The following is a 27,081-nucleotide window of genomic DNA, read 5'->3' as shown; positions in this document are numbered from 1 at the left end:
TCTTCTGGTTCCAATTCTACAAGGTGTTTTAAAAAGTGAGTCTGATTGTTTCAATATTTTTTCCTGAAAATCTGTATGGGTGACAAGAAAACGGTTTTCACTATATCGATCTACCCAAGATTCTATAACAGTTGTGTAATTTTCATGAAGGCACGTCTTCTATTTCCAATTCTACAAGGTGTTTAAAAAGTGAGTCTGATTATTGCAACAATTTTTTTCTCAAAATCTGTATGGGTGACAAGAAAACGGTTTACACTATATTGATCTACCCAAGATTCTATAATAGTTATGTAATTTTCATGAACGCACATCTTCTATTTCCAATTCTACAAGGTGTTCAAAAAGTGAGTCTGATTATTGCAACAATTTTTTTCTCGAAATCTGTATGGGTGACAAGAAAACAGTTTTCACTTTATCGATCTACCCAAGATTCTATAAGAGTTGTGTGGTTTTCATGAATACAAGGAATCTCAAAAATGAGTCTGATTGTTTCAACAATTTCTTTTTCTAAATCTGTTTAGATGACAAGGAAACTGTCATCACCAGGTTAATATTCTCAAGAAACTATAGAAGTTGTGTGATTTTGATAGACGCACATCATCTGATATCATTTCTATATGGGTTGTTGAAAAGTAAGTCTAATATTTACAATTTTATTATTCCTTAAATCTGTATTGTTGATGAGAAAACGATTATCGACGCGTCAATCTACTCAAGATTCTATAAAAAAGTTAAACACCAAATAGTCTCAATAATTTCACGTTCAACCTATAGTGAATAGGTATTTCCAGCCACAGATATTAGTACGGGTGCTAATAATTTCGTATTCCAACCACAGATTTTTATTTTCCTCTACGTCAGCATGTGTGGCCAGAAATCTGTGGATAACTTCACGCCAATTGTGAAATATGTCGTAAATACATTGTAAATAATTATTGAAGCAAAATCTTACCGAACTGAAGATATTATTGATAATTGTTCCTCTCTTCATTCGGATTTATAACTACTCGTATATCCCTATAGAGATTCCTTACCACATACCTATTCCTTGTCCTTAAAATTTATGATTGTAGTGAGAATTAATATCCTGTAAATGTAATGTAAATATTAAAACTTTTTTTCAAAATACTAATCTAGTAAGTATAATCATGTTTCCAATAGGAAGTCACTTGACGATTTTTCAAATGAAATGATGCCTTTGTTGCTTCGACATTTTCGAGAAGGTCGAATGTAATTAGGAGCATATACCTACAATTGGCAGAATTTGATGTGATATTGAGACTTGCTTATTTATTGTATGAATTTGTGATATACTGTTTGGAACCTTTGGTGTAGTAATGAATATTACTGGAGTTTTCTCATTCAAATTATATTATCTAACAGTCCTAACTACTCACTCAACTAGAATAAAAAATTTGGCACCTTCTCCTAACTACCTTTCCACAAATTGAATTATAGCGGTGGCTTTAGAAATCACTTCTATTTACCAATGCCAACTGATTTACAACACCTTCAGAAAATGACAAGTACATCAGCGGCTTATTTACCTACTCTTATTTGTTCAAACTACTGTTGTTTAAAATCCTTTATCGTGCCGCCTGAAGTTCCTCGAAAAATAAAAGAATGGTTAGTTCCTCAGATTTCACTGGAACCATCCTTGGAGGATTCCAAAAGATATTTGATCTACAAATAAGGGTTGGAGCATTTCTAGGAATAAGTGTGACATCTTTTCCTCAGGACAAAGAATAAATTTCAGCTAATTGGTTAGGAATGCAGTTGAAAAGTAAAGACATGGGCTATGGCAAATTGTAACTGTGTAGATTTGTGACGTGGGAGAAGCCTAACAACTCTGGCAGGGCGTTTTGGATTTGAATCAACTTCGTTGAGTCTTATTATTACTGTTTTGGCATCTATGTTAACTCATCTTGGGCTCAGTAAATCATTTCTGAGATGCGGATCTGTAAGCGTGCGATTTCGCAATGATTGAATTTTCAAACATTGGTCATCTCTTGGCGTTGTACATCTATTACGTCCTTGACCAGGCCTTTTTTTGTACTCCCCAGTCTCATTGTATTGCTTCAAAATACAGTCGATTGATGGATATACAATCTCCGCGCAATATCTTCTCGTCTGCATTCCTCATTGACTAAAGTAACAATTTTAACACAAAGTAATTCGCTCAAATGTGGCTATCACTAAGAAAACTTCAGGATCAAGATATAAAGTACTCGAAATGTCATTCTGACAACAATAAACGAAACAAAAGACAGCGGCAAAGGCACACTATTCTGAGTTTGTAATTTTGTATCATTATTTTACTTATTCAGCTGTAGCGACAATGTCCAATCATTCTTTTATATATAGATACTGAATGAAAATTTACGTGAAATACTTTGGCCTTTGAACATCTATCAACAAAAATAAATGACGTTTCGTGGAAAAAGAAATTAACATGAAAAAAAAATCTTGAAATGAAACATGCAATATTTCTGTTTGAAGGTGGTTGACAATGTTTCGTGTTGTATTTCATCAGTTCGGACTTCCATTGTCTAATATAATATAATTTGATTTGAAATCCCTGAAAAATCCCTGAAAATCTCTGCACTTCCAACTGATGGACGAATTCTTTACGCAAGATGAGGGACTGCCAATGGGATGGCCACTTTCACCGGTTACAGCCAGTATATATATGGAGCGGTTTGAAACTCTGGCCATTGAAGAAGCCCCGAGTCTGGTTGAGATACGTAGAACGACACCTTCATAATATGGAACCATAAGAATACAGAACTAGACACTTTCCTGAAGCACATCAACAACGTAAGTCCTTTCATCACTTCCACAGTGGAGAAGGAAGTCCACAACGAATTGCCTTTCTTAGACATATTGGTGAAGTGGACCGACACTGAATGGGAAACATCTGTATATCGAAACCCACTCACACAGGACAGTATCTGAACCAGAAGTCCAACCACCATCAATCGACTAAGAGAGGAATGATCAAGACTCTACTAGAGCGAGCTTTCGGGCTCTGTAATACAAAGGAAGGTTTCGAAAAGGAACTAGGCATCATCAAAAATGACCTTCAACGGAATGGTTACTCCAGAGTAATGGTAGAATAGAATAGCTCAAGCTAGAAGACAGCAAGAGCTCCACAAGGAAGAGAAGCCGCCACAACCAGTACTTGTACTTACTTACCTACATCAGAGGATTATCGAAAATGATTAGGTCCAAGTATAACATCAGGACCTGCTTCAGATCTGGAAACGCTATCCGTAGCAGTCTCACAAAAACCAGGCCACCAAACGCGGACTGCGATTTCAAGAATTACATTTACCTGATACCCTGCGAGTGCGGGGAATCATACATCGGTTAAACTAAGAGGCAATTGAAAGTTCGCATTGCTGAGCACAAGAAACACACACAGCGAGGAGAAACCAGCAAATCTGGAATAGCAGAGCATGTTTGGACAACATAACATCAAGTGGGCTCAAGCTGAAATCATCAACAAAGAGGAACACTGTCTTAGGAGAAAATTCAAGGAAGCCGCGTATATGTTGTCCAACAACGCATTTAGTCAAGCTAGCGTAGAGATACGTAACATATGGAAACCTATAATCAGGCGAAAAAACGACCATATCCTGCCAAAACTAATGAAGCGGAGAGAGGGAAGAGAGGATAAGTGAAATCACTCTAATGACCTATAAATAGTCAGATCTCGGAGGGATAAGTCCAGTTATCACCCGAAGACGATTGTGGATACTAACAATAGAAACGTCGAGACGTAACTTGGTTTGGAATTTTTATTTTTCATTTTTTAACGTATTCCAAAAACACTTTATTGTGAGATTTTCACTAAATTGTTTTACAAAAACGCAACACGTGTTTCGCCATACAATGGCTTCATCTGGCGTGTCTTTCAACTAATTCTACACATTCCATACTAAATATATATATATATAGTTTATGGAGTACCTGAAATCAAAGTACCTGTAAACGAAGTACCTGGATTTTAAGTAGCTGATATTTTACCTGAGTTTCTAACGAATTAAATTACCAGCACTTATGTACCATTTTCACATTTGAAAAAATATATTCAGTAACGGAGATTTATTGAGTTCTAATTGATCATTCAGTAAATTATCCGAATTCCTGAATCTATTGATTTCTAAACATTCTAGAAGATTAAGTTTCAAACTCTTTTCTTCTAAATGTAACACCTCGTACTCATGATTGAACTCATGTCCTTCTGCTAAAAGATGGTTTGCAAATGTGGAATTGGTCTTTCTATTTACAAAACTACTTCTATGTTCTTTAATTCGTTGGAAAAATGTTCTTCCTGTTTGGCCAATATACAGTTTTGGACAAGAGCCACAAGTCAGCTTATATACTCCTGATCTATCCGACACCAAAGTTTTGTCCTTATTGTTTTTAATAAATTTACTTAGGTTATTATTCGTTCTATAAGCTACGTTTACGCCTTCTTTCTTCAAAAAACGGGCAATATTCCTGTTTGGTTCCCCCACATATGTCAATGTCTTATAACTAACGTTATCGCATCTTGAATATGGGTAGACCAGATCCATGGCTTGCTTTTGTCGTTTTTTTGGAAAGGATGGAGTTTACAATATTTACCTTATAACCGTTATTAATCGCGATTTGTTTTCATTTTTTGTTAATAATATTTTTTAATTTTCAGATTTTATTAATATTTAAATTTTTTATTGTTTTGGTTGTTTCTTGTATGTTATTTCTTTATAATTTCAGTTTTTTGTTCAATAAAATTGTTATTTTCGGTCAATCTTTTAAATTTTTTCAGGGATTTCAAATAAATTTACATTATATTAGACGATGGAAGTCCGAACTGATGAAATACATGCAATATTTTTTCCGAGAGTGTATTTGAATCATCAAATTTCATGAATAATGAAACTTTTCGGGAAATCAGTAATGAAAAAGTAGTGTGGACATTTCGGCACGCCCTGTATATCTCCAACAAAGCTCACGCTGTTTTTATTCGAGCGGCATTTTCCAAAGAGAATTTTTGGGATAACTGTTTAACAATTAACAATGAATCTCATGTTAGATTGATGTGTTGTAAATAAAGAACCCAGAATATGCAATATTTCCAGAGAGGCAAACAGGTGATAGTGGCGCAGGTATAGAACAGGTGGAACCGGCACCACAAAGCCGAGCAAAGGTATAAATAAATATGAAGTGGAGCCCCATTTTCTTGGAGTTGATGACATCTCTGAATTGGGCTTGTTTACTACCACCATATATCAAATGCACTACCCAATCCAGTCAAGGTAGGCTGTAAAGTCTTTATTATTAATCATAAAGGTATTGCATAATACGATATATACTGCGCTGAGATTCAACAGACAGTTTAAAATTCATTTACCAGATGAAAATTAATCAGATCAGCTGAGAAAAAGAATATATTTTCAAAGTAGAATTACCTATTCAGGTTATCCTTCCAAGACAACATGAGATATAATGAGTCAAATAGGTAATTGGGATCAGGAATATTACAATTCACTGAGAAATATCGAAATTCGAATAGTCTCTTTTTCCTCTACCTGTACAGTGAAAAATTTGTACAATCCTACTCAAGACAAACTGAAAAATAAAACTTCCACACGGTCTGATCATGTATAGTCGAAGTAATCTTTATTGTGAATAGTTAAAGCTATCGGCATCTCAAGGGCCAAAAAACCAATACAGAGAAATAATTCCGCTGCCAACTAGTCCACGTGGACTGAGGAATTGGCGGCTCGTATTGACCGAGTTTTATGATTGGCTGAAGAGTCATAAAATTGAATTTGATGTCATCTTACGGTGACGACTAGAATATGGAGATGTGTACCACCGTTGTGTAGTCAATGTTCAGTTCAGGAACTGATCGTGATTCGAGTGTTGAAATTCGATATTGGTGCAGTTATAATTACTTAAAATTTTTGTTATCTGTTCAAAATGTGGCGTCCTTGGACAAGTACTAATAGTAATAACGATTTTGATAACAACGCAGACTTTTTCCTGTGTAGTGATTTCAATAGCACTGGCGAACAATGCGAAAAAGAGATACCAGTGAATAAGATTTTGATGAATTTGAATATTGAAACACAGTACTGTACGTAAAATAGTCAAAAACAAACCTAATGAACGCAAGACGCGATGTGATACGGGATTACCAAAACCTTTAGATGTTCATCTAATGAAATTATTAAAAAAAAAACAATATACGACTGTTACTAAAGCAATGAGATTCCTACAATTGAAATCACAAGGAAGAAATTGAAAACTTCCGGCCATAACGTGAGCTGTTGTGACAAAACTCTTCAGAATTGGAAAGATTTAGATTTAAAACAGTAAACAAACGTCATGCAGTTGTGGAAAGCAGAGGAATAGTGGAATTACGTAACAAATACTCAGAACAAATAACTGAGTATTGACAAGAACAACGGCAAATTTTCTATTTGGACGAAACTTGGTGTGAAACTCACGACATAGTTACGAAAGGGTGGACTGATGGTTCGAGAATGTGTAGGCCTAACATGACTGCAAACAAAGGATCGCGACTAATCATTGTGCATTGCGGAGGAAGAGAAGGATGGGGTCCGAATTCTTTGAAATTATGTGGAAAAAAACTTGAGCACTGCAATGTTGACTATCATAAGACTTTGGAAGCTAATATATATTTTTCAGGAATAATTTGAAAACACATTGATCCCAAATTTGGATGCGAATAGTGTAATAGTTCTTGACCACGCTTCCTATCATTCGCTCATCAAAGTACCGAATAAAAATTCGAGGAAAGATGAAATACAAAGTTAAATAATATGTAATCCACCATTTTGTAGCTAACCCCATCTTGGATTTACAATGATACAGAATGTATTGAACTGTATTGTCATCAAACTCAACGTGTGTACCTAATTTCAGATCAATCTGTCAACAGGAAGTGGGTCAAACTACAATTATTGAATTTTATCCAAATAAAAAAATAAATGAACAGGCAAGCTCAATAAAACCGTTCAAAAATGAATATTTTGTTTGAGATTTGGTTCAAATCCTAAACGGGACTTGGTTGGTAAAAGGCGCGTCGAAAAGAGTATTGCTCTTCTGGTGTTTGGGAAAATTACTTGTTTTGAACATATTACATAGACGTGTCTCAGTTTCAGAAAAAATAAGTGAAACTTTCTTGCCCCTCCACCACCACACTTTCCATCAACATTTTTTCATCGCTGCTATTGAGAAACTTTTAAAGGTTGAAAAGCATGAAAGCTGCATATAGGGAATAAATCAAAGTTCATTTCAAACGACAATGTCAACAGTCGTTCCTTTGATCGACATGGATTAGGGCCCTAATTCATCTGGAGGGTGGTGAGCGTAAGAACGTGGGGATTCCCTTTGATCTTGCCGCTTTGAGGCGGCAACACTTCAAAAGAGCACCGGCACGCACCTAGCTACAATTTTTTTGACGGCGTTGCAAGATTGAATTAATTCGTTTCCTTTACATTAATCAGGAACATACATTAATTGATAGTGTACGGGCAGAGGTCTTCGAAGGTGATTCAAAGTCTCGAAGATACGGCAACGTCGCATCGAAAAGACACGCAGAGCACACCACCATCGGTATTTTACTATAGCCTACTACTCTTCCGTTAAATGATTATTGAAAGAAAAGAGTGCCGACAAAACGAATGCCGACATAGGCGCATGCTATGCACATTTTTGCTGGGTGTTGAATTTTGTGCTAGATTATGACGGTCACTTTGGCTCGACACGGTGCCGCACGGGTATTATGGAGGTAGAAAGGCAACAAGAAGCTGTTGCCGGACGCAGGGACGGACCCGTTTTACAGGACTGCTCTGGCGGCCAGAAAATATTATCTTTCGAATATACAGGTAGCAGAATTTGAACGAGTAAAGATTATTTTCAGATGAGACTTGAGAGACTACAGAAGATTACTCAACCGAGAAACATATATATATATATATATATATATATATATATATATATATATATATATATATATATATATATATATTCTGATAATTCCTCTTCCATATTCTCTGTTACACTATCACTGTCGTCATTTGAATCAATAATGAATTCATTTCCACCATTAATATGGAAGTGTCCAATCTCTATATAGTCTTTTTCAGCTAAAATTACTTTTTCAATTCTTTTCTGCCAGTCTTCTTCGGTAATATAAGATATTTCTTCTTTAATTACCTTCAATATTACCTTATCAAATTTTGAAAAATTATTTTTATGCCTGATGCTTTGTTTCAATTTTCCCCTTATCAACTCGATGGGATTGAACACAAAAATATGGGGAAAGTCTCAGTATGGTGTGTCCATACTTTTTAGCAATAAGAGCGATGTCACTTTTCATGTTCCAAAAAACAATACAAGCAGAATAAAAAATTTCATGTAGTTAGTCCTTTGACTAGAATATATTACGGTTGAAAATTTCTAAGACATGACCGTAGCAATGAAAATTTTCTGGTTTTCGTCATTTTCTGAATGAAAAAGGAAAGAAAATCATATGAATTCAGATGAACGTTTCTATATAGGAGACATTTGACAGCTTATTCCATAGTGGTAATAGGAGGGTCAATATATTGATTTTTCAATTTTTGGACAATGTTTTCCGTTGGAAACTACAGTCTAAATACAACGCATGTATGATTCAACACCAGCCAGCGATGTTTCGACTTGCCATTTTAGTGGCTAAATAAAGAATGCAAAGTTGAATCTCAAACACAATCCTTATCGAGACATCATGGCAGGGTTTTGTAATTTTTGGTTCTATTTGCCTGCTGGCGGTTTAGGCTGCAATTATTTTTCATTCGATGGTCGATTTCGAAGGTGGGCTTTGCAACAAATTAATATAGGAACTGTTGTTCATCTTCGATAACGTTCGAGTGCTGTGAAGAAAACACTTCTCCCACACCAGAACAAAAACACTGTCTATAAAAACATGTTTCGCTAACCAAGTTAATGCCTATTTCTATTAAAAACAATCATCAAACAAGTGATGACGAATATATCTCTGGTTAGATGAGGAAGGAGTTTCTTTTTGACTAGAAATTTTATGCAGAACTAGGCATATGATAGTAACAAAAACATTTTGAAAATAGTAATTCCTAGAGCATTTTTTCAGGTATTGTGGTCGCGCCATAAGAAGCAGCTGTTCAACTTGTCCTTGCGCATTTCTATTATAAAGGGCCTCTTTATTATTAGCAAAATATTACTTTCAGGTAACCATTATAAAGTCACAGTGAAGGTGGTGGGTCGGAAATGAAGCAAATCTAAAAATGTATCTTGATGGCTACCTACTTAAAATTTCTGATAACGAAAAAAATGCTAGTCTGTATATTGATCATAATCTGAGGTTTGACAAGCATTAGATTTACTTATAGGAAAGCGCCTATGGATAGGTGAGACTGCGTATATGCAAGAGGATATTCTTAATGTAAATATCAAACTCAGGTTGTGTGACTCTTTATTTCTGTCTGAAATTACATATTGCGATATAATATTCTGGCTTGCAATTGAATCCAGAAATTTCAAAATGCATGTACAGGATATTGTTGTGGTTTACGCAAGTATGACCATATTAGCACTGCATTTCAAACTTCTTTATGATTGATCTTGAACGAAACTTATTGCATATGTGCTACCTACTCTACAAACTGGATAATAGCCCGATGCTCCAGTCTATCTAACATCTGAACTTCTAAAAAGATCCGATTTAAACCGTTCATCCACAAAGTTCTCTGGTAACATTGATTTCTCTCACACAAAACTCTTTCTATTCATCCGTAATAGTCTATATACACCTCCTTACAGGATTCTATCGTAACTAGTCCAAATACTTGTCGAAACATATTAACAAGAGAATATCAATTTTTGATATTCTCACTCATGTCTCTCAATCTTTTGGTAATTTGGGGGTCGCATGATGAAATAACAATCGTTTTTTTCTTTCCTTTTCTAATGATCGAGAAGTACTACATCAGGCTAATTCGCTTGTATGAGCCTGAGAGTGGGGAACGAATAGTTTCAATAAATTCGGTACTTCTCGTCAACACCAGTGTCTCGTCAACACCGTAAAAGTGCCGTAGGTGGCAATAAAGAACTCTTAGGGCCGTGTTATGCCGCTGAATATAGACTTTCGCAGGCGCCCCGCCAAAGGCGCCACAGTCATTATTAGTATTGTTGTTATTATGAGATCGAGGGAAAGAAAAGAGTCTTAACGTTTAAACGTGTCAATTTGCACCAAATTTTATTTTCAGGAAAACTCCGACGAAATTCCACAAACTGGCAACCCTGTGGAGAACTTGTTTTGGAAAACGAGAGGTACAAAACGGAAGTACCGGCAGCAAAGAGGCCGCTCGGCGGTACTACTTTGTACCTGTAATAAGGCCTATCGAGCCGCGTAGCGCTAATTGCAAGATCAAACGGAGCGCCACAATAGTAATGAGAGCGTAGGTAACTAGATGCTCCTCGCAGAATACTCAATTACAGATCAACGACTGCGACTCAGTGATGCCAACATGTTTCGGTAAAAACGGGCCCACGACACGTCAAAACAGACTCTCTCCTTGAATTTGAATTGAAGATGATGATGAAAAACGAAACGTCGAAGTGAGTCCGGAGTGAGCCATTTCTTATTTTCTAGTTTAATTTTTAATGTTCATAGCTTTCTATTTCATATCCAACTATAAATTATAAACAGATGAAAGAACTAACAGGCAAGTTAGAAAATTAATATTGAAATATGAGCAGCAAAACTTATTCTAAACAAAAAAAACAGTAGGAGAAAATGAATAAATAACCCTTTCAAATCAAATAAAATAAAACATGTAGTGAGTAAAAAACTATTCAAAATGATGATAATAATAAATACCTATACTATAAATACCTACACTTTATTGTCAAAAAAAATCGTGTTGAGAGATGAGAAGAGAGAAAACTATAAAATTGAAAAATTATGTCATATCTACATAAAAAAATAAAAAATTAACAAACATTAATTGTTCGAGTAATGAATAAAGGAGTCAGATTTTCAAACACAAACAACATAAATAATAAAAAAAAGAGTAGACAGACTTTAACACATATGGGTGGGAAACTAATCATCACAAAACTCAGTCAAACTATAATAGGGTCTACCACAAAAAAGTTACTTTTCTGTTTTCTATTAGGTGGGCTCAAAAGTTGGTAGTCTAACACACAAGATGGACTATTTGTATCAAATCCAACCTTCATAAGATACGTTTCCGAGATATTGAAATTGCATATAGAACAAGTGATACGTTGGGAAAATTAGTTAAAAATAATAAACACAAAATATCCAAATTCGAGAAATCAGGGATATATAAATTGAAGTGTGGAACGTGTCCTAATGTATGTATTGGTCAAATTGGCAAACATTTAGGAATCGAATCCAGGAACACTATATGAGCTATGTAAATAAGAAAACAAGTTCAACATATTCAAATCATCTTTCAGAAGAAAATCATATCTTCAACGAAGAATTCGAAATTTTACACATGGAAAATAAAGGTGACATATTTTTCAAATAAAGTTTGTGGAAATCAAATGGTGAGTTGTAGTTTATGAAAAAAAAATTTATATGTTAGCCTATGAATTTTTCAGCCCAACTCTGTTATTTGGTTCCTCTGTGAACCGGGTAGATGATTATATATCTTCAAATTTTCGTAAAATAGTCAATTTCAAGTTATTTTGCCAATGAGAGAACATACACTGAAGAAACATAAATTTCCAATACTTGAAATAAAACCTGACTCTTTTGAAAAGTGAAAAATATGTGAATACCTACTATATTCATCGAGTTTTTTCAGTTCACAAAAGTAATTTTGAAACTTTTATCACTTTTTTTAATGTCCTGTAGTTGTCATCCTCAAATTAAATATCAATATAGGTTATAAAGTTCAAAGAACAAACATACTCTAGACATTCCTTTGGAGAATGTGCAATTTCCAATTTTTTAATTTCTGATGGTGATAGTTCCATGAGATCACGATTCCACATACAATCACATAGGAAAGTTATTATAAACAGCAATTACGGAAACCCAGAAACTAAATCTCTCTCAGAAACCGGGTCTCAGGTAATACATGTATTTATTCTTACGAATCTTTTACTCAACTTTCTAGTGGATATAAACAAATATATGAATATTATTTATGATAGATTTGATTGGTATTTACCACGGTTCAATTATAATTAGCATTAGAATATAAATTATTACTTTGGATGAAATTAATAAGTGGAAGTATCTCACACTTCCTAATCAATCGTACAATCCGCTAATTTCTACTGATTCAGCTGATAATTTTCATTCAAATCGATGAACAATCAAAAAAAGTGCAGAGATGCAGAAGTCAAAATAGGTTACACTGACTTTAACAAAATGAATGGACGAATGAAGGTTCTAAACGCAAAAATCAATCTTTACTGAAAAAATATTATTTTCAAATCAATCAGAACAATAATTTAGACAACTTTCAGTGTGACCAGTGAAGCCCTCATTACACGGGATTATTATATTAATAATTTTATTCTCTACTCTAAGAGTTCCTTCTAAGATGTGGATCTAAAACAACATAAACATAGGTACTTGTATTTTACTGTCGTTTCAGTTACTCATTCAAATACAAAAATGACATCTTGAAAGTCAAGCAAAGAAATGTTTCCACGTTGATAGTAGTCTGAACTCAAGCCATTTTTATGGATTCTCAACTTTCTCAGATTTTGACTTGACAAAAATGGCTGTTTCATCTGCGAAATAAAAATTTTCAGTGAAAATATTCCATTATTTTGAATTAGATACAGAATTGGCCCCAAAATGGTACCTTGTGGAACAACCGTCCAAATTTTTGTTGATTTTTTAAAATGCCATCCATTTTTACCGTCTATATTCTGTCAGAGAGATAACTTTTGAATAACTCATAGGAATTCCTCTCCAGTATTTCCATATCCTCATGTGTTTCTATAAGTGTGTCGAATGCTTTGGACATATACTTGAAAATATACAGGCATGGTTATTCTCATAGAATTTAGATGTCAGAGTCGACATTGCGTCTTCGGTGGTTCAGATATCAATTGATATTTCGAAACATAAATCGTAAGTACGTACATTTCTAACAATCCCTTTTCAATCTACTGTTTTCAAGCTAGCCCGACTCTGGTTATCGGAAAACGTCAAAAATGCCCAATATTTATGTTCATCAGGCCGTGTAGGTGTGTTGGAAGTTAACACTGCCACCTGTAAAGCGTTTATGAATAAGTGCTTGTTAAACAATGATCAAGCAACTGGAAAACACTTGTTTATTGTACAGTAAATAAACGTAGAAACCAAAATAAAGCGGGACTCACTAATTGTGTTGTTATTTTTGACTTCATACATTGGAGAACAGTTAACGTATATGAAAGCGAAGCAAACTATAATGATTGTAACAATAATATTACACATAATATTGAATCGTGTTCGATAGAACACGATTCAATATTACATTCGATAGACGATTCATTTATATTGGTACACTCGTCACGAAATATATTCATACTTTCAGCTATTTAGCATGTTCAGTTTGTTGCTGAGGGGAATTTTCTGCTATCGAAAAGAATGGATCTAAAAGTTTGAATGAAATTTGAAATAAAGTGCTCAAAAAGACTGTTGACAGTGGCATAAGGTGATTGTACTTTGAGTCAGAAAAATGTTACAAGTGTCAAGGTATTGCTCATTGTTTTCTTCGACTACCGTGGCATAGTGTATCAAGAGTTCTTGTCACAGGGTCGTACCGCCAAGAAGAAGTATTATTTTGAAGTTATACGAAGAAAACCTCTGGTATTGTGGAAAATAATTCATGGTTTTTGCATCACGATTATGCACCTGCCCACCGTAATCATGCCTCAGCCATCGCATTAACCAGATTTAGCCGCCTGTCCCCAGAATTGAAGAGAGAGCTCAAGTATATACCAAACGTGCTTCCAGGATTGGAAAAAACGCTGGATATTTTGATGGGGGGCGAAATAGAAATTGATGAATAACTGAATATTTTTTTGGAAAAAAATAAAATTCGACTTATTTTTGGAATAAAGTACTAAGTACTAGATATATTCGACATGAATTCTTTACATTGTGTGTATTGGGTAAAAGTGTAGTAGTACTAGTGTGTAGTGTTAGGTAAAAGTACTTTTCTTTTTTCAGTTTTTCAAAGAATGAACTCTATACAATGAAAACGAATACCCTTATCACCCTTATAATGACCAGTAGTGTAGTAAAATTGCCCATACATTTTTCAAGTAATTTATCAAAATTCCATCTGGAGGAAAATTTCAAATATTTTTTGAAACATTTCTTTAATCTCATTATTCTGGATGACTCAATACCCGTGTTCGGTAGGTAACACCTCGTTAATCCTCAGCAAGGACACCTGGAACGCTCACTTGGAAAAAGTTTCACACAAAGCCAGACTGTCTCTATGGACATGTCTAATGATTTGTGGTAAAACTTATGGCTTAGGCCCCAAACAAATCCATTAGATTTATGTGATGATTCCCTGTTTCAAGAGAGCCAATTTCTTGATATAAGGCAGCTTTTTTGTCAAAATGTATTAAATAACATCCACAAGAAAAAAATACCAGTAAATACTCTAGATCATAATTATGAAACAAGAGGGAAATCAATATATACCTGCACAAGTGCAAAAACAATTAGTCAACGTTCATGTAAATACATCGCTCCAAGGTTATACAATCTACTACCAGCTGAAATAAAAAGCATAGACAAATTCAGAAAATATAAAGATGAGGTCAAAGATTGGATTATGCAAAGTGGAAGAGACATTTATAACAATCACCTTTTCAGTGAATAACAGAAACTTACCCAGTCTTCAACCCCTTGAAATCAGAGGTGAAAACAGAAATAGAATATCTCGGTGTGATGATAGACAATCATTCAAAATGGAACTTACACATTAGGAAATTAGTGCAAAAAATTAGAAGCCTATTGTCTAAATTCAAATATTTAAGAGACATTCTTGAAGAAAAAATCTCTCTTAACGCTGTACTGCGCTTTAGTGGAATCCCAACTGAGATATGGCATAATAGCTTGGGGGGGGCATATAATAACATTATAAAGAATGTTGAAATAATTCAAAAATGGATTTTGAAAATAATATTCAGAAAACCAAATACCTACCCATCAGATGAAATTTACAAGCTTGGCAATATATTAGATGTAAAACAAATATTTCATTTAACACTTGCTGTTGACCAGAAAAAAAATCGGAGCAAAATATTTCTAGATTATTCCTATTCCACAAGGTCAAAAAAATTTAACATTTTAGTTCCACATGTGACTAAAACTATATCCCAGAGATCTAGCATGTTTCTTGGGCCAAAGATATACAACGATCTACCAAATGAACTGAAACAACTAAACTCATTATCTCTGTTCAAGAAGAAGCTGAAATTATGGCTGACTTCAAAATCAAGAATTTCAACACATCGATCAGTCGATATAAAAAATACATACTATGATAGATATTAAGTTGAGGCTATTTAAAATAATTTCTTTCACACACTCTTTCTGTCAGATTTTTCTGTGGAAATCTGAGGCATGCTATTATCATATCAACACAAGTTATACTTTCCTGATTTTGATGATCGCGCTTGCCCCATATTTCATGATTAATTTATGACGTAAATATAACGTCTAAAACGATTTTTTTTGTACTAATTATCCTTATTTCACAGCAAATTATAGTTACAATTCATATATTCTGTGAATACCCTCAATCTTATCGTTATGATGTCCTGAATAGTAATTTTATTTTTATGAAATTTTTGGTATTATTATATATAGTATCAGTTCCTTGAAAAAAAAAATTATATTGTTTACACTTCTCTTAAGCCATTTTTGTTCCAACTTTCGTCTGCTCTTTTTATAATTAAGTTATATCCCAAACTCTCGAGCTAGTTGAAAACACATTCTTTTGGTTAACCTATAATCTCATTTTTACCCTTGTTTTCATTTCCATTAATTTGACTGTATTACATTTGATTCGTCAACTTTACACCAGAATAATATGTCACCACACACAAGCTGGATTTTTATTTATTCTAGGCCTCATATTACTGAGTTTTCTTTTATTAGACATTTGATTTTGTAACAATAGAAGTTCTGTATTTTTTTTTCGCTATTTATGAATAAACATTATTATTATTATCTTATAAATCTAAAATACTTACGATGAAGCAAAAAAACAAATTGAGAGCTCGTTTTCATTTAATTTTGTACTCTTTTATATTCTTTATCTTCTTTATTTTAATATTTTTACAATTATAGCTAAAGTTTTTGGTTGAAGAAATCCTTAATCAGGATAGCACGTTACAGGATAGGACCCCCGTCTTCCCTTGCTCGTACAAGTCTGTCGAAGACTTCTGAGGGTTGCTCGTAGGGGTGTGACCGGCTGACGGAGGGAACAAGTCTATTCAGTTGGTGCGTGGCTCTGCTGCTTATATGTGTATACTGATATATAACTAGTAGATATATTAGATGTGTGAAACAGTTAGTGTTTACGGTTATTGAGATGTTTTTTATCTTCGAGTTCCCCCTGTATTAACTTTGTTTTCGGAGATCAGATTCAAATGGCTGTGAGGTGTTTATCTAGACTGAAAATGTTTTGCCGTTCTTCATTTCCGGTACAGTGTTATTGCGTATAATTTCTCGACATTATTTTCGAATGAAAATTTGTAAACAGTAAAGCGAAAGTTGGTGGCGTGATGCAAAAGTATTCAAGAAGAAATCTACGAGGTAGACGACTACAATCTGTCTGATGCTTCCTAGCCAACTGAAAAAACTAAAAAGGGTGGTATGAAGGACTGTCCAGGGCAATTAACGTTGAATTATAAACGTTATTAGCATTGGTTGGCAACACTTGAGTTTTTTCGAGTACTTCACTTGGATTGTATGATATCAAGTCAGCAGGAAAAAAGCGAAAACTATTCTAATTTCATATAATTCTTATTGTCCCCGAGACCTTTGCTTTTCAAAATTTCAAACATATATTATATAAGGAATATATTATGTATATTTATGTATGTATATGTCTATGATGGATAAGCTCAAAATCTACTTGAGTTTCCTACGAAAACTACAATAAAGTAACCCAAAGGAATAAAAAATAGGCCTATAAAAGCATTTATTTGGCTTGCACTGCAGAAACTATTGCTTATATAATACATGAAATAGTGTACAACTTGTCAAATGTAGAAAGAGCATCATAAATTTCGATTTAGAATTGGGCGTCAGGAGACGATGATAATAATCTCGTAGTTTATCCTACATGGGCTATAGTTGTCATCCTTATTCATCCTGATGCGTACTTTGTCGAAGAATGTGCAAGCTGTGAGAATTCTTAAATCTCATCCTAGATTTGACAAGCTTTACTTAACCATTTTGTATTAATAGTTAGTTCACAAATAATGCTTTTTGTTCAAATTAGTTAATCGAAACACATATATGAATTGTTGGAATCGTAAATTTTGTTTGGAAGTTAGAATCGGTAAAACAGGCGTGTTCCACGACGAAAATAAAACCATAGTTGCGCATCCAAAATGAAATTAGTATTTTTTTCATTCATTTTATTTACGTCATTGCTCATTTTAACAAAATAATTAACAAATTCACGCAAATGTCAGCTAGATGTAAGGAAAAAACATAAAAAAGGCCACAATAAGGCAATCAATTACAATTTTTTCACAGATTTTTTCAATGATTCCAAAGGAAAATCAAAATGTTCTAAATACACATTGTAAGTGTTTGCAAGTCTCAAAATTCTACCTATTCGGTACTTTCTGTATTTCTTGTTCTCTTTCGATTCACATTCAAAGTTATAAGTTCCAAAAGTACCGGGGAATTAATGCTACCATTTGATTATTTTGTGAATGAGTGTAAGATCTGATTCTAATCTTATATGAGCCAGAGTATTAAAGTTAAGAATGTCCGAAATTCTTTTAAAGTTATATCCACCAGTAAGATATCCCAGTTTGTATGCAGAGTACTTTAAAAACTTGTTTTGAACGCTATCAAGCACATCAATATCCACTTTATATGAAGGTCACCAAATTGTGGAGTTGTTTCAACAATTGAGCAATATATGATTTTTAAGGGAGAGAGAGATAATTCCTCTAGATCTAAGAGTGAAACCTAACATTTTCAGTACCATGGAGATAACATTTGCAAAATGGGGTTTGAATGACATTTATGGGTCGAGAGTAATTCCTAAATCTTAGATTGTATTTGTTGTTTCCAGGCCCGATTTCTTGATTTTATATGGACTATTAATGGACTTTTTGTTTCGGAAGGAAGTAAAATTAGGACATTTGTTTATATTCAATTGCGACAAGTTTATATCACACCAGCGTACAAAGTTAGATAAATGGTACTGTAATAATTCAGTATCCGATGAGTCATGAATAACTTTTGAACATCTTCAGATCATCAGTAAACAGAAGGAATTCACTATAGAGAATAATATAATTCAAGTCATTTACAAATAGGCTGAAAAGTACTGGTCCTGAATGAGATCCCTGCGGTACACCAGATGGAACTGTGATTAGGGGAGATATTAAGTTGCCGAATTTTACATATTGGACTCTGTTTAGATACAAAAAATCAAATAATGTTTATTCATTATGATAAAAAATACTGAAACCCGAGTTCTAACCCGGAATTGAACAAAAAATCACAAAATTGAAGTAGGAATTTAACAATATTCCTAAACTCCGAATTCGAAATTGGACATTCGCTGAATTCCAGCTTCAGACTCGAAATTTAGTGAATTTTATTTTTGTAAATAAAAAATGTGCGGTCCTTCTACGTTCAGATTCAGATTACGCATTGCTGTCACAAAATATCAAAAGTTATCACTGTCTACAGACTGAACAAGTTGCTCTTTAAATCAGAAACACCTCTCGAAGTGCGCTTGATGTTGTTATGTTATGAAAATAATAACAGTTCACGTGCAATAACAAAAACAAATCTTCGTCCTACCTGCGTGAAGACGCGCATGTCGAAGAACACGCGGTAACACTTCTAACAGTCTCACCCACCAAACACACCACACCGAAGAACCGAACTGAAGCGGCCCATGTGCTGAGGTGGGTATATACCAAACCCCACCACCCCTAGCACGGGGTGCGCGCCTCAGATTATCATTGTCATCCCCGGAGATCTTTTTACTTTGCCGCCACCGATTCTGGAAGTGATAAGGCGATTCCACAGGTCCGCAACCTGTGAGTTTATGATGCCAGCTGTGATTAGCCCGGGTGCGAAGATTAAAAAGTCAAGCATACTCGGCATATTCGTATTTACACTAGTTTCGATAGTAGAACGTGATTTATTCATTTCTTTATTTATATCCAAACAAACTAAGGTTTCATTACATGGATACATTAAATTTAACTTGAAATTCGATGTTAAAATACGCATAATGTAGTAGCAGCACACATAAGATCATTACACTAATCACAACACAACAAAGTTTTTGTTTCGGGGTTGAAATTAGATGATTTTAATGTATTTCCACGTGTTAAAACCGAAAGTGACCATAAAAATTATATATTAGCTCTTGTTTTCAAGATATAGTATCATTATATTATATATATATGTATATTGAGTTTTCAACAAATGAAATATTTCATCACCAACAGTTGGTACACATGTTTGTTTACATAACACCCCTCTCATCAGCTGTTCTTAAGTAGTAAACATAACCTATGTGAGTTTGTCAATTGTACGCACGTGGTTGCTATTGAAATTATCGTTGATTATTATTTGATCGTTGAAGTTGATTTTTAAATTAATTTAAGTGCTGATCTGAAATGCCTCGAAAGTGTGTGAATTCTGTCGATAGCTTTTGCTATATATGTGGTGAAATAACATTTAAGGCTCAGAAACGTAAAATGACACCTATCGTTAAGACAGCCTATGAACATTATTTTGGTGTGAAAGTTGGGGACCAAGATAATAAATCATGGGCTCCTCATATATGTTGTAATTCTTGTTCCGTCATATTGCGAGAGTGGCTGAAAAATAAAAACCGGGCAATGGCTTTTGCAGTACCTATGGTTTGGCGTGAGCCTACCAATCATACAGACGACTGTTATTTCTGCTTAACTCCTCCCATTAAGCAAGGTTTATCTATGAAGAAAAGAGGAACGGTTAAATACCCTAATCTCCCATCTGCTCTTCGGCCTGTACCACACTCAGACAATTTGCCAGTCCTTTCTCCACCCCAAAACTATGAAATTTTAGAGGAAGGTGATGAAGACTGTTTAGAAGGAGCAACCCATCCTTCTACATCCTATGACCCTGATTTTGAGGTAAGCGATAGGTCTAGTGATCCGCACAGAATTAGTCAAGCAGAGTTGAGTAACCTTATAAGAGATCTTCGCTTTTCTAAGGAAAAGGCTGAGCTGTTAGGGTCAAGACTACAACAGTGGAATCTTCTAAAACATGATGTGAAAATATCTCAGTACAGACAGCGTCAAAAAGATTTGCTTCCTTTTTTTGAGAAAAAGAAAACCTCGTAGTTTGTTCTGATGTTAATGGTTTGATGGACTGCTTGAATTTGGATCACACTCCATCTGAATGGAGACTGTTTATAGACTCTTCAAAACTAAGCTTAAAAGCTGTACTTCTGCATAATGGAAATCAGCTACCCTCTATTCCTATAAGTCATGCAGTTCACATGAAGAAAACGTATATAAATATGAAAACACTTCTCCAATCAATCAAATATGAACAACACAAGTGGCACAACTGTGGTGATCTGAAAGTCATTGCTATACTCCTAGGAATGCAATTAGAGTTCACCAAGTACTGTTGTTTTTTGTGTCTGTGGGACAGTCGGGATAGAAAATCTCACTATAAAAAAATGAACTGGCCTACACGAGACCTAAACCCTAATGAGAAAAATGTAGTTTACGAGCCTCTTGTAGATCCTAAGGATGTTCTCCTTCCCCCATTACATATTAAGTTGGGACTAATGAAAAACTTTGTGAAGGCCATGGACCAGGAAGGACAAGCTTTTAAGTACTTGAGAGCAAAGTTTCCCAGGTTGAGTGATGCTAAAGTCAAGGAAGGCATCTTTATTGGGCCTCAAATCCGTGAAATCGTAAATGATCCTGCTTTTGACATGATTTTAACAGGAAATGAAAAAAGAGCCTGGGAAGCCTTTAAGGGGGTTGTACATGGGTTTTTAGGTAACAAAAGAGATGATAACTTCACAGCATTGGTTAAAGAGCTTCTTCAAGCTTACCACCAACTTGGATGCAACATGTCCTTAAAAATTCATTTTCTTCACTCTCATCTCAATTTCTTCCCACAAAACTGTGGAGCTGTGAGTGACGAACATGGAGAAAGATTCCATCAAGACATTGCCTTAATGGAACAGAGATATCAGGGCCGTTGGAATGAAGCAATGCTTGCAGACTACTGCTGGTCTGTGTGTAGGGATGCTCCAGAAGTGTTTTATAAAAGACAAGCTAAACGACAGCGATCTTACAATGAATCGGATGGACTTAATTGAAATTTGGTGGTACAAACTTCTTTTATTTGTCAAAACACTAAGAATAATGTTTTTTTTTTATTAATTTTGTACTTAAAATATTCTAAAAGAAACATAACAATATTGTTTTATGTACTTTCACTTTTCACGTATAGTATAACTACTCTTTAAGATTAAGTACTGTGTATCTCAAAAACCAGAGCTAATAAAAATTTTTCATTGTTATTTTCGTTTTTATCACCCCAAAATTAGTAGAAATTGACTAATTTAGTGTAGGAAATATTCAAAAAATATTTTTTTGTTGTGTTGTGAATGAGTGATTTTTTTGCTGGTATTAGTTTGGTAACACTGTTTTTGACAGATCACGCATGAATCGTGTCTTGTGTCATTGTCAAACTTGTTCAGTTTGGTCTATAATTTAACCATGAATCGACTTACGAATGAACAACGCTTGCAAATTATTGAATTTTACTATCAAAATTCATGTTGGGTGAAGAAAGTGCATCGTGCACTTCTTCCAATTTATGGGCAGTTTCGTCGGCCTACTGAGGGAGCTATTCGGAAGCTTGTGACTGAATTTCGAACCCAGTTTACATTATTGGACATCAAACCACCAACACGCATACGCAGAGTGAGGACCGAAGAAAATATTGCGGCTGTATCCGCCAGTGTTCGGGATGACCGTGTAATGTCGATTCGCCGCCGTTCGCATCAATTGGGCCTCTGTTACTCCACTACGTGGAAAATTTTGCGAAAGGATTTGGATGTAAAACCTTATAAGATACAGCTGGTGCTAGAATTGAAGCCACACGACCTCCCACAACGTCTAACATTTGGTGAATGGACGCTGGCAAAGTTGGAGGAAGATCCACATTTTTATCGAAAAATTGTGTTCAGCGACGAGGCTCATTTCTGGTGGCATGAATACGTTAACAAGCAAAATTGCCGCATCTGGAGTGGAAACCAACCACAAGCTTTGCAAGAGCTACCGATGCATCCAAAAAAGTCACTGTTTGGTGTGGATTATGGGTCGGTGGCATCATCGGGCCGAACTTCTTCAAAGACGACAATGGCCGGAACGTTACTGTGAATGTCGAGCGCTACCGTGTGATGATTGACGACTTTTTGTTGCCCAAAATGGAAGAATTGGACATGCCTGACATGTGGTTTCAACAAGACGGTGCCACATGCCACACGGCACGCGAAACAATGGCCCAATTAAGAGCCGCTTCAGTGAACAGTTTATCTCACGTTTGGGCCCGGCAACTGGGGCCGCCTAGTTCTCGTGATTTAACGCCTTTGGATTATTTCTTGTGGGGTCATGTTAAGGCTCATGTCGACAGGGATAAACAAGCAACGACTGACGCTCTGGAAGTCAATATTGAAGCATTTATACGTGAAATACCGGTCGAGGTGTTAGAGATAGTGTGCCAAAATTGGACCTTGCGCATGGGGCATCTAAAGCTGAGCCGTGGACAACATTTGCATGAAATCATCTTCAAATATTGAATTATATTGATCGTTTTATCGATTCCAATAAAGATTTCATAATTTTTTTCAAATTTTTTGAGTTGTTTTGAAAATCAAATCCTATACCTCTTCAAAAATCACCCGTTATCTACGATATAGTTTATGTAATTATTCAATCATTCATTACTCTAATACGTCCAGCAAGCTAAGGCCCATGCATTAATAGAACAGGTCACTATTTCTAGATAAATCTATACATACAAATGCACTGAACACACTTAACACTCATTCATCTCTGTTTTTCCGTACTGGTGAGTCCTAGGAAGCTAAAATTTGGTATAAAGGTGCTTCATAGGTGTTAGAGATGCACGAAGGGAGGATTTTCAAATATTCCAACTGGGGCTTACCCCGTGGTGGCAGAAGGGGCGTGTTTACTCATGAAAATTAATTTTTCATCTCTGTTTGTCCCTACCGTTTAATTTTCGGAAGCTGAAATTTTGTATATGGGTTCGTTTTAAGTTGAAGATGTGCAATAAGAAAGGATTTCTGAATATTCCAATTGGGCTTCAGTTGGGGGAAAAAGGGGGTTTCTCCTTACCGCTATATTTTCGAAGAATGAAATTTTGTATGTAGATTCGCTGTATGTCATAGATGTGCGATAAGTAAGAAACGATTCTTGAATATTCCACCTGGGGCGCCAGCTGAGTGGGGACAAGAGCGTTCGTAAAATAAAGTTACCTTTTCATCTCTGCACTGCTATATTTTCGAAGGCTGATTTTTTTTATGTAGGTTCATTTTATGTTGTAGATATGCAAGAAAAAAGAGTTTTTTAAATATTTCAAGTAAGAAGCCCACCCCAGGGGAAAAAGCGCATTTATACAATTATTTTCAATATATCCTATCTGTCCATAATATGATGATGAACATGGTTTCTTACAGCATGTATAGTCTATCCATTCCCAATTGGAACGGCAATAAAAATAAGAGTACAGTCATAAACTTTTCTTGCCTGTGGCTCCTAGTCGCCCAGATAATCAGTAAACGTGCTATCAAATGTAGTTGAGGAGTGAAGGCTCGGCTAGCTGGACTGGCTGAATACTAATTTTTTGTCCGTTTCATAATATTTCTTTATCAGTGCCGTGTGTTCGTAGGGTTAGGTGAGGTAGTGAGTGGTTTTGCAAACCGATTTTTGAAAACTTTTTATAGAGATCAATTACCCTTACACCAAACTGATATTTTTGCACTCGACGCGCGTTTCGCTAACAAGGTTAGCATCTTCAGGAGAAGCAAATTGATACTGAATCTAAAGACAAGGGTTAGCTCTTTATACACCTAAAGTTTTTTGGTCCGATGTGGACTTTGTTTGTTAAATGATGATTATCCTAATTAATTTTTCGGTAATTAACTAGGGGAACCACTACCTGCAAATTAATTTGTCAACAATAGACTGAAAAGCGGACAACAATCTTCAACCTTTCACTGAAAACATCTACGTTTCCGGAGATTTGGAAAACAGCACGAGTATGTCCTATCTTGAAGAAAGGGGACGCAACTGTTATAAAAAAATACAGGTCCTTCTATACTAAGCAATTTCTCGTAACTTTTCGAAATAATTCTATACGGTTTCATCTATAAATCGATTAGAAATATAATATCGAACGCTCAACATGGGTTCGTGGAACAAAAGTAATGTGTGACCAATCTTGCATGCCTTCCACAACATGTTTCAGATGCTTTAGACCAAAAGCAACAAGTTGACGTAGTTTATACGGACATGCAAAAGGCGTTTGACCAATTTGATTTTTACATCCTCATTCAGCGACTATCATCGTTTGGCTTTTCTGGAAGTTTGATTGATCTTTTCACAAGCTATCTCTTTGACAGAAAGCAATACGTAGAACATGAAGGTTTTCAGTCCTCTTTGTACACACCTAGCTCAGGGGTACCACAAGGCTCGAACTTGGGGCCTCTTTTATTTCTGCTTTTCATTGATGACCTGGTGAAAATGATGAACAGCCCAAAACTTCTTTACGCTGATGATCCAAAGCTATACAAAGTAATCGACAACTATGAAGACTGCCTAATTTTACAAAATGAAATCAATTTAGTATTCGACTGGTGTTCCAAGAATTATTTACGTTTGAACATATCGAAATATTACATTTTATCATTTTCTAGAAAAAAGAATATAATAGAATTTTCTTATGTTTTCGACAGCATTCCAGTTAGTCGACTAAATGAGATGATACATCTTGGAATCACTTTTGATTATAAATTCACTTTCACTTCCCACATGACCAGATTTCCAACGCTTTCTTGTTCTCTTCTCTTATTTCTCTTTAACGAATCGAATGTTGGGCTTTATTATAAGGAGTACCAGAGAATTCAAGAATATTAATACGATTATAACACTGTTTAATGCCTATGTGAGGTCTAAACTAGAATACGGCGTGTTAATATGGTATCCAATTTACAATTGCCACATACATTATATTGATGCTGTTCAAAATTTTTTTTGAAATATCTGTCTCAGAATAGTCGGTTCCCCTCAGAGGGGAACCGACTATTCTATCCTTCTGAATCAATTTAATGTAATGTAATCTGAATACACGACGACTTTTTGTCACAATCTCCTTCCTTCACAAACTGCTAAACAATAAGATCTCGTGTGCCCCTCTTTTATAAATGATCAACATCCGCAACCCACGCCTTAATTCCAGATACCAAACGATATTTTACTGTGATCTTGTCAGAACAAATAACAGTTTGAAAGCATCAGTGTCAATACTTTGTAACAACTATAATTCAATATGTGATATGTGCGATATTAATCACAGTTCTCAAAGTTTTATTTCAAAATGTATTCTCATTAGAACCTATTAACTGTTATCCCTTTTTCTTTGCGCTTCTTGTGATATATTTCTATTTCTACTTATTTTTCTTTTAGTTGTAGCAATCTTTTTTTTAACTAATTATACTGTTTTCCATATATTTTCATCAACACCTTTGTACATTTCCTGTAACTGGGTGAATGCCTGTTGGAAATAAAGTGCTATCAATCTATCATCAACCAATCAATCAATCAATAACATTAATGAATCGATCTTGATCTTTTCAATCAATAACAGGCTTTATTGGAAACAAAAAAGACCCAAACTATAAAACTTTGGTTGCTGAATTGATACAAAACTACAAAATGTTGGGCTGCAACATGAGTGTCAAAGTCCATTTCCTTCACTCACATCTGGACTACTTTCCCGAAAATCTAGGGGATGTGAGTGAGGAACAAGGAGAACGGTTCCATCAAGACATAAGAAACAAGGAACGCAGATACCAACGTCGGAGGAATGTTAACATGATGGCAGACTACTGTTGGATGTTAAAAGGGGAAAATTCACATGAACACAGCCGAAAAAGTACCAAAAGAAGCTTTGAGGGAAAAAGAAAACCTCTTTACAAAGACTTGTGTATCACTATTATGCTTAGTTTAGCTATGTAGCATTTTTTATGCTTTTACTTCATGTTAAAATAATAATAATAAATACACAATTTCTCCTTTTTCAATTATTTCATCCTCATTTTGTAGGCAAACCTTACGTGATAGATAAAAACAAATGTCATTTTTGAAATCAGCACAAAAAACTACATAAAGATCAGTTAAGGAAATCAAAACAATTTTTTAAAAAGTTTTTCAGCAGACCTGCAAAGTAATTATTCGTGAAAATTCCTACAGAAGGCTTGTAAGGAGTAGTTGCAGTAATCCTATGATGATGTTCACTTGGTATGCGAAACGCGCGTCCACAGACACCATTTCGGCTCTGGTGACGAAAATTTTTTTCAATAAATTAAATTGGCATTTTGCAATTCGTGTAGCAGAAAAAAGGGGGCAGGTAGAAGAAAATATTGAAATGTAAAATTAATTGTATTTCTGAAAAGTATGACAAGGGGCGCCAAATTTCCTGGGAGCAAACCTGCCTTTTGCAGATATAAA

The 27,081-nt window shown here is 35.0% G+C and overlaps 1 protein-coding gene across 1 annotated transcript in view; it reads right to left on the bottom strand.

Annotated features, from left to right (window-relative positions):
* Positions 1-19,206, bottom strand: part of Notum (palmitoleoyl-protein carboxylesterase notum) — a 46,113-nt gene extending 26,907 nt beyond the window's left edge. Inside the window, exon 1 of the mRNA XM_074174771.1 lies at positions 19,103-19,206. Coding sequence (XP_074030872.1) covers positions 19,103-19,120 — 18 coding nt within the window. The 5' untranslated portion in view covers positions 19,121-19,206. The remainder of the gene's footprint in view (positions 1-19,102) is intronic.
* Positions 19,207-27,081: the final 7,875 nt, after the last annotated feature.

This window comes from Leptinotarsa decemlineata, unplaced genomic scaffold, assembly GCF_025532065.1.
Source record: "Leptinotarsa decemlineata unplaced genomic scaffold, Ldec_3_MD MMD2_tig00000882_RagTag_RagTag, whole genome shotgun sequence".
Lineage (NCBI taxonomy): Eukaryota > Metazoa > Arthropoda > Insecta > Coleoptera > Chrysomelidae > Leptinotarsa > Leptinotarsa decemlineata.
The sequence above is the reverse complement of the archived record's forward strand: the minus strand, read 5'-3'. Positions and strand labels throughout refer to the sequence as shown.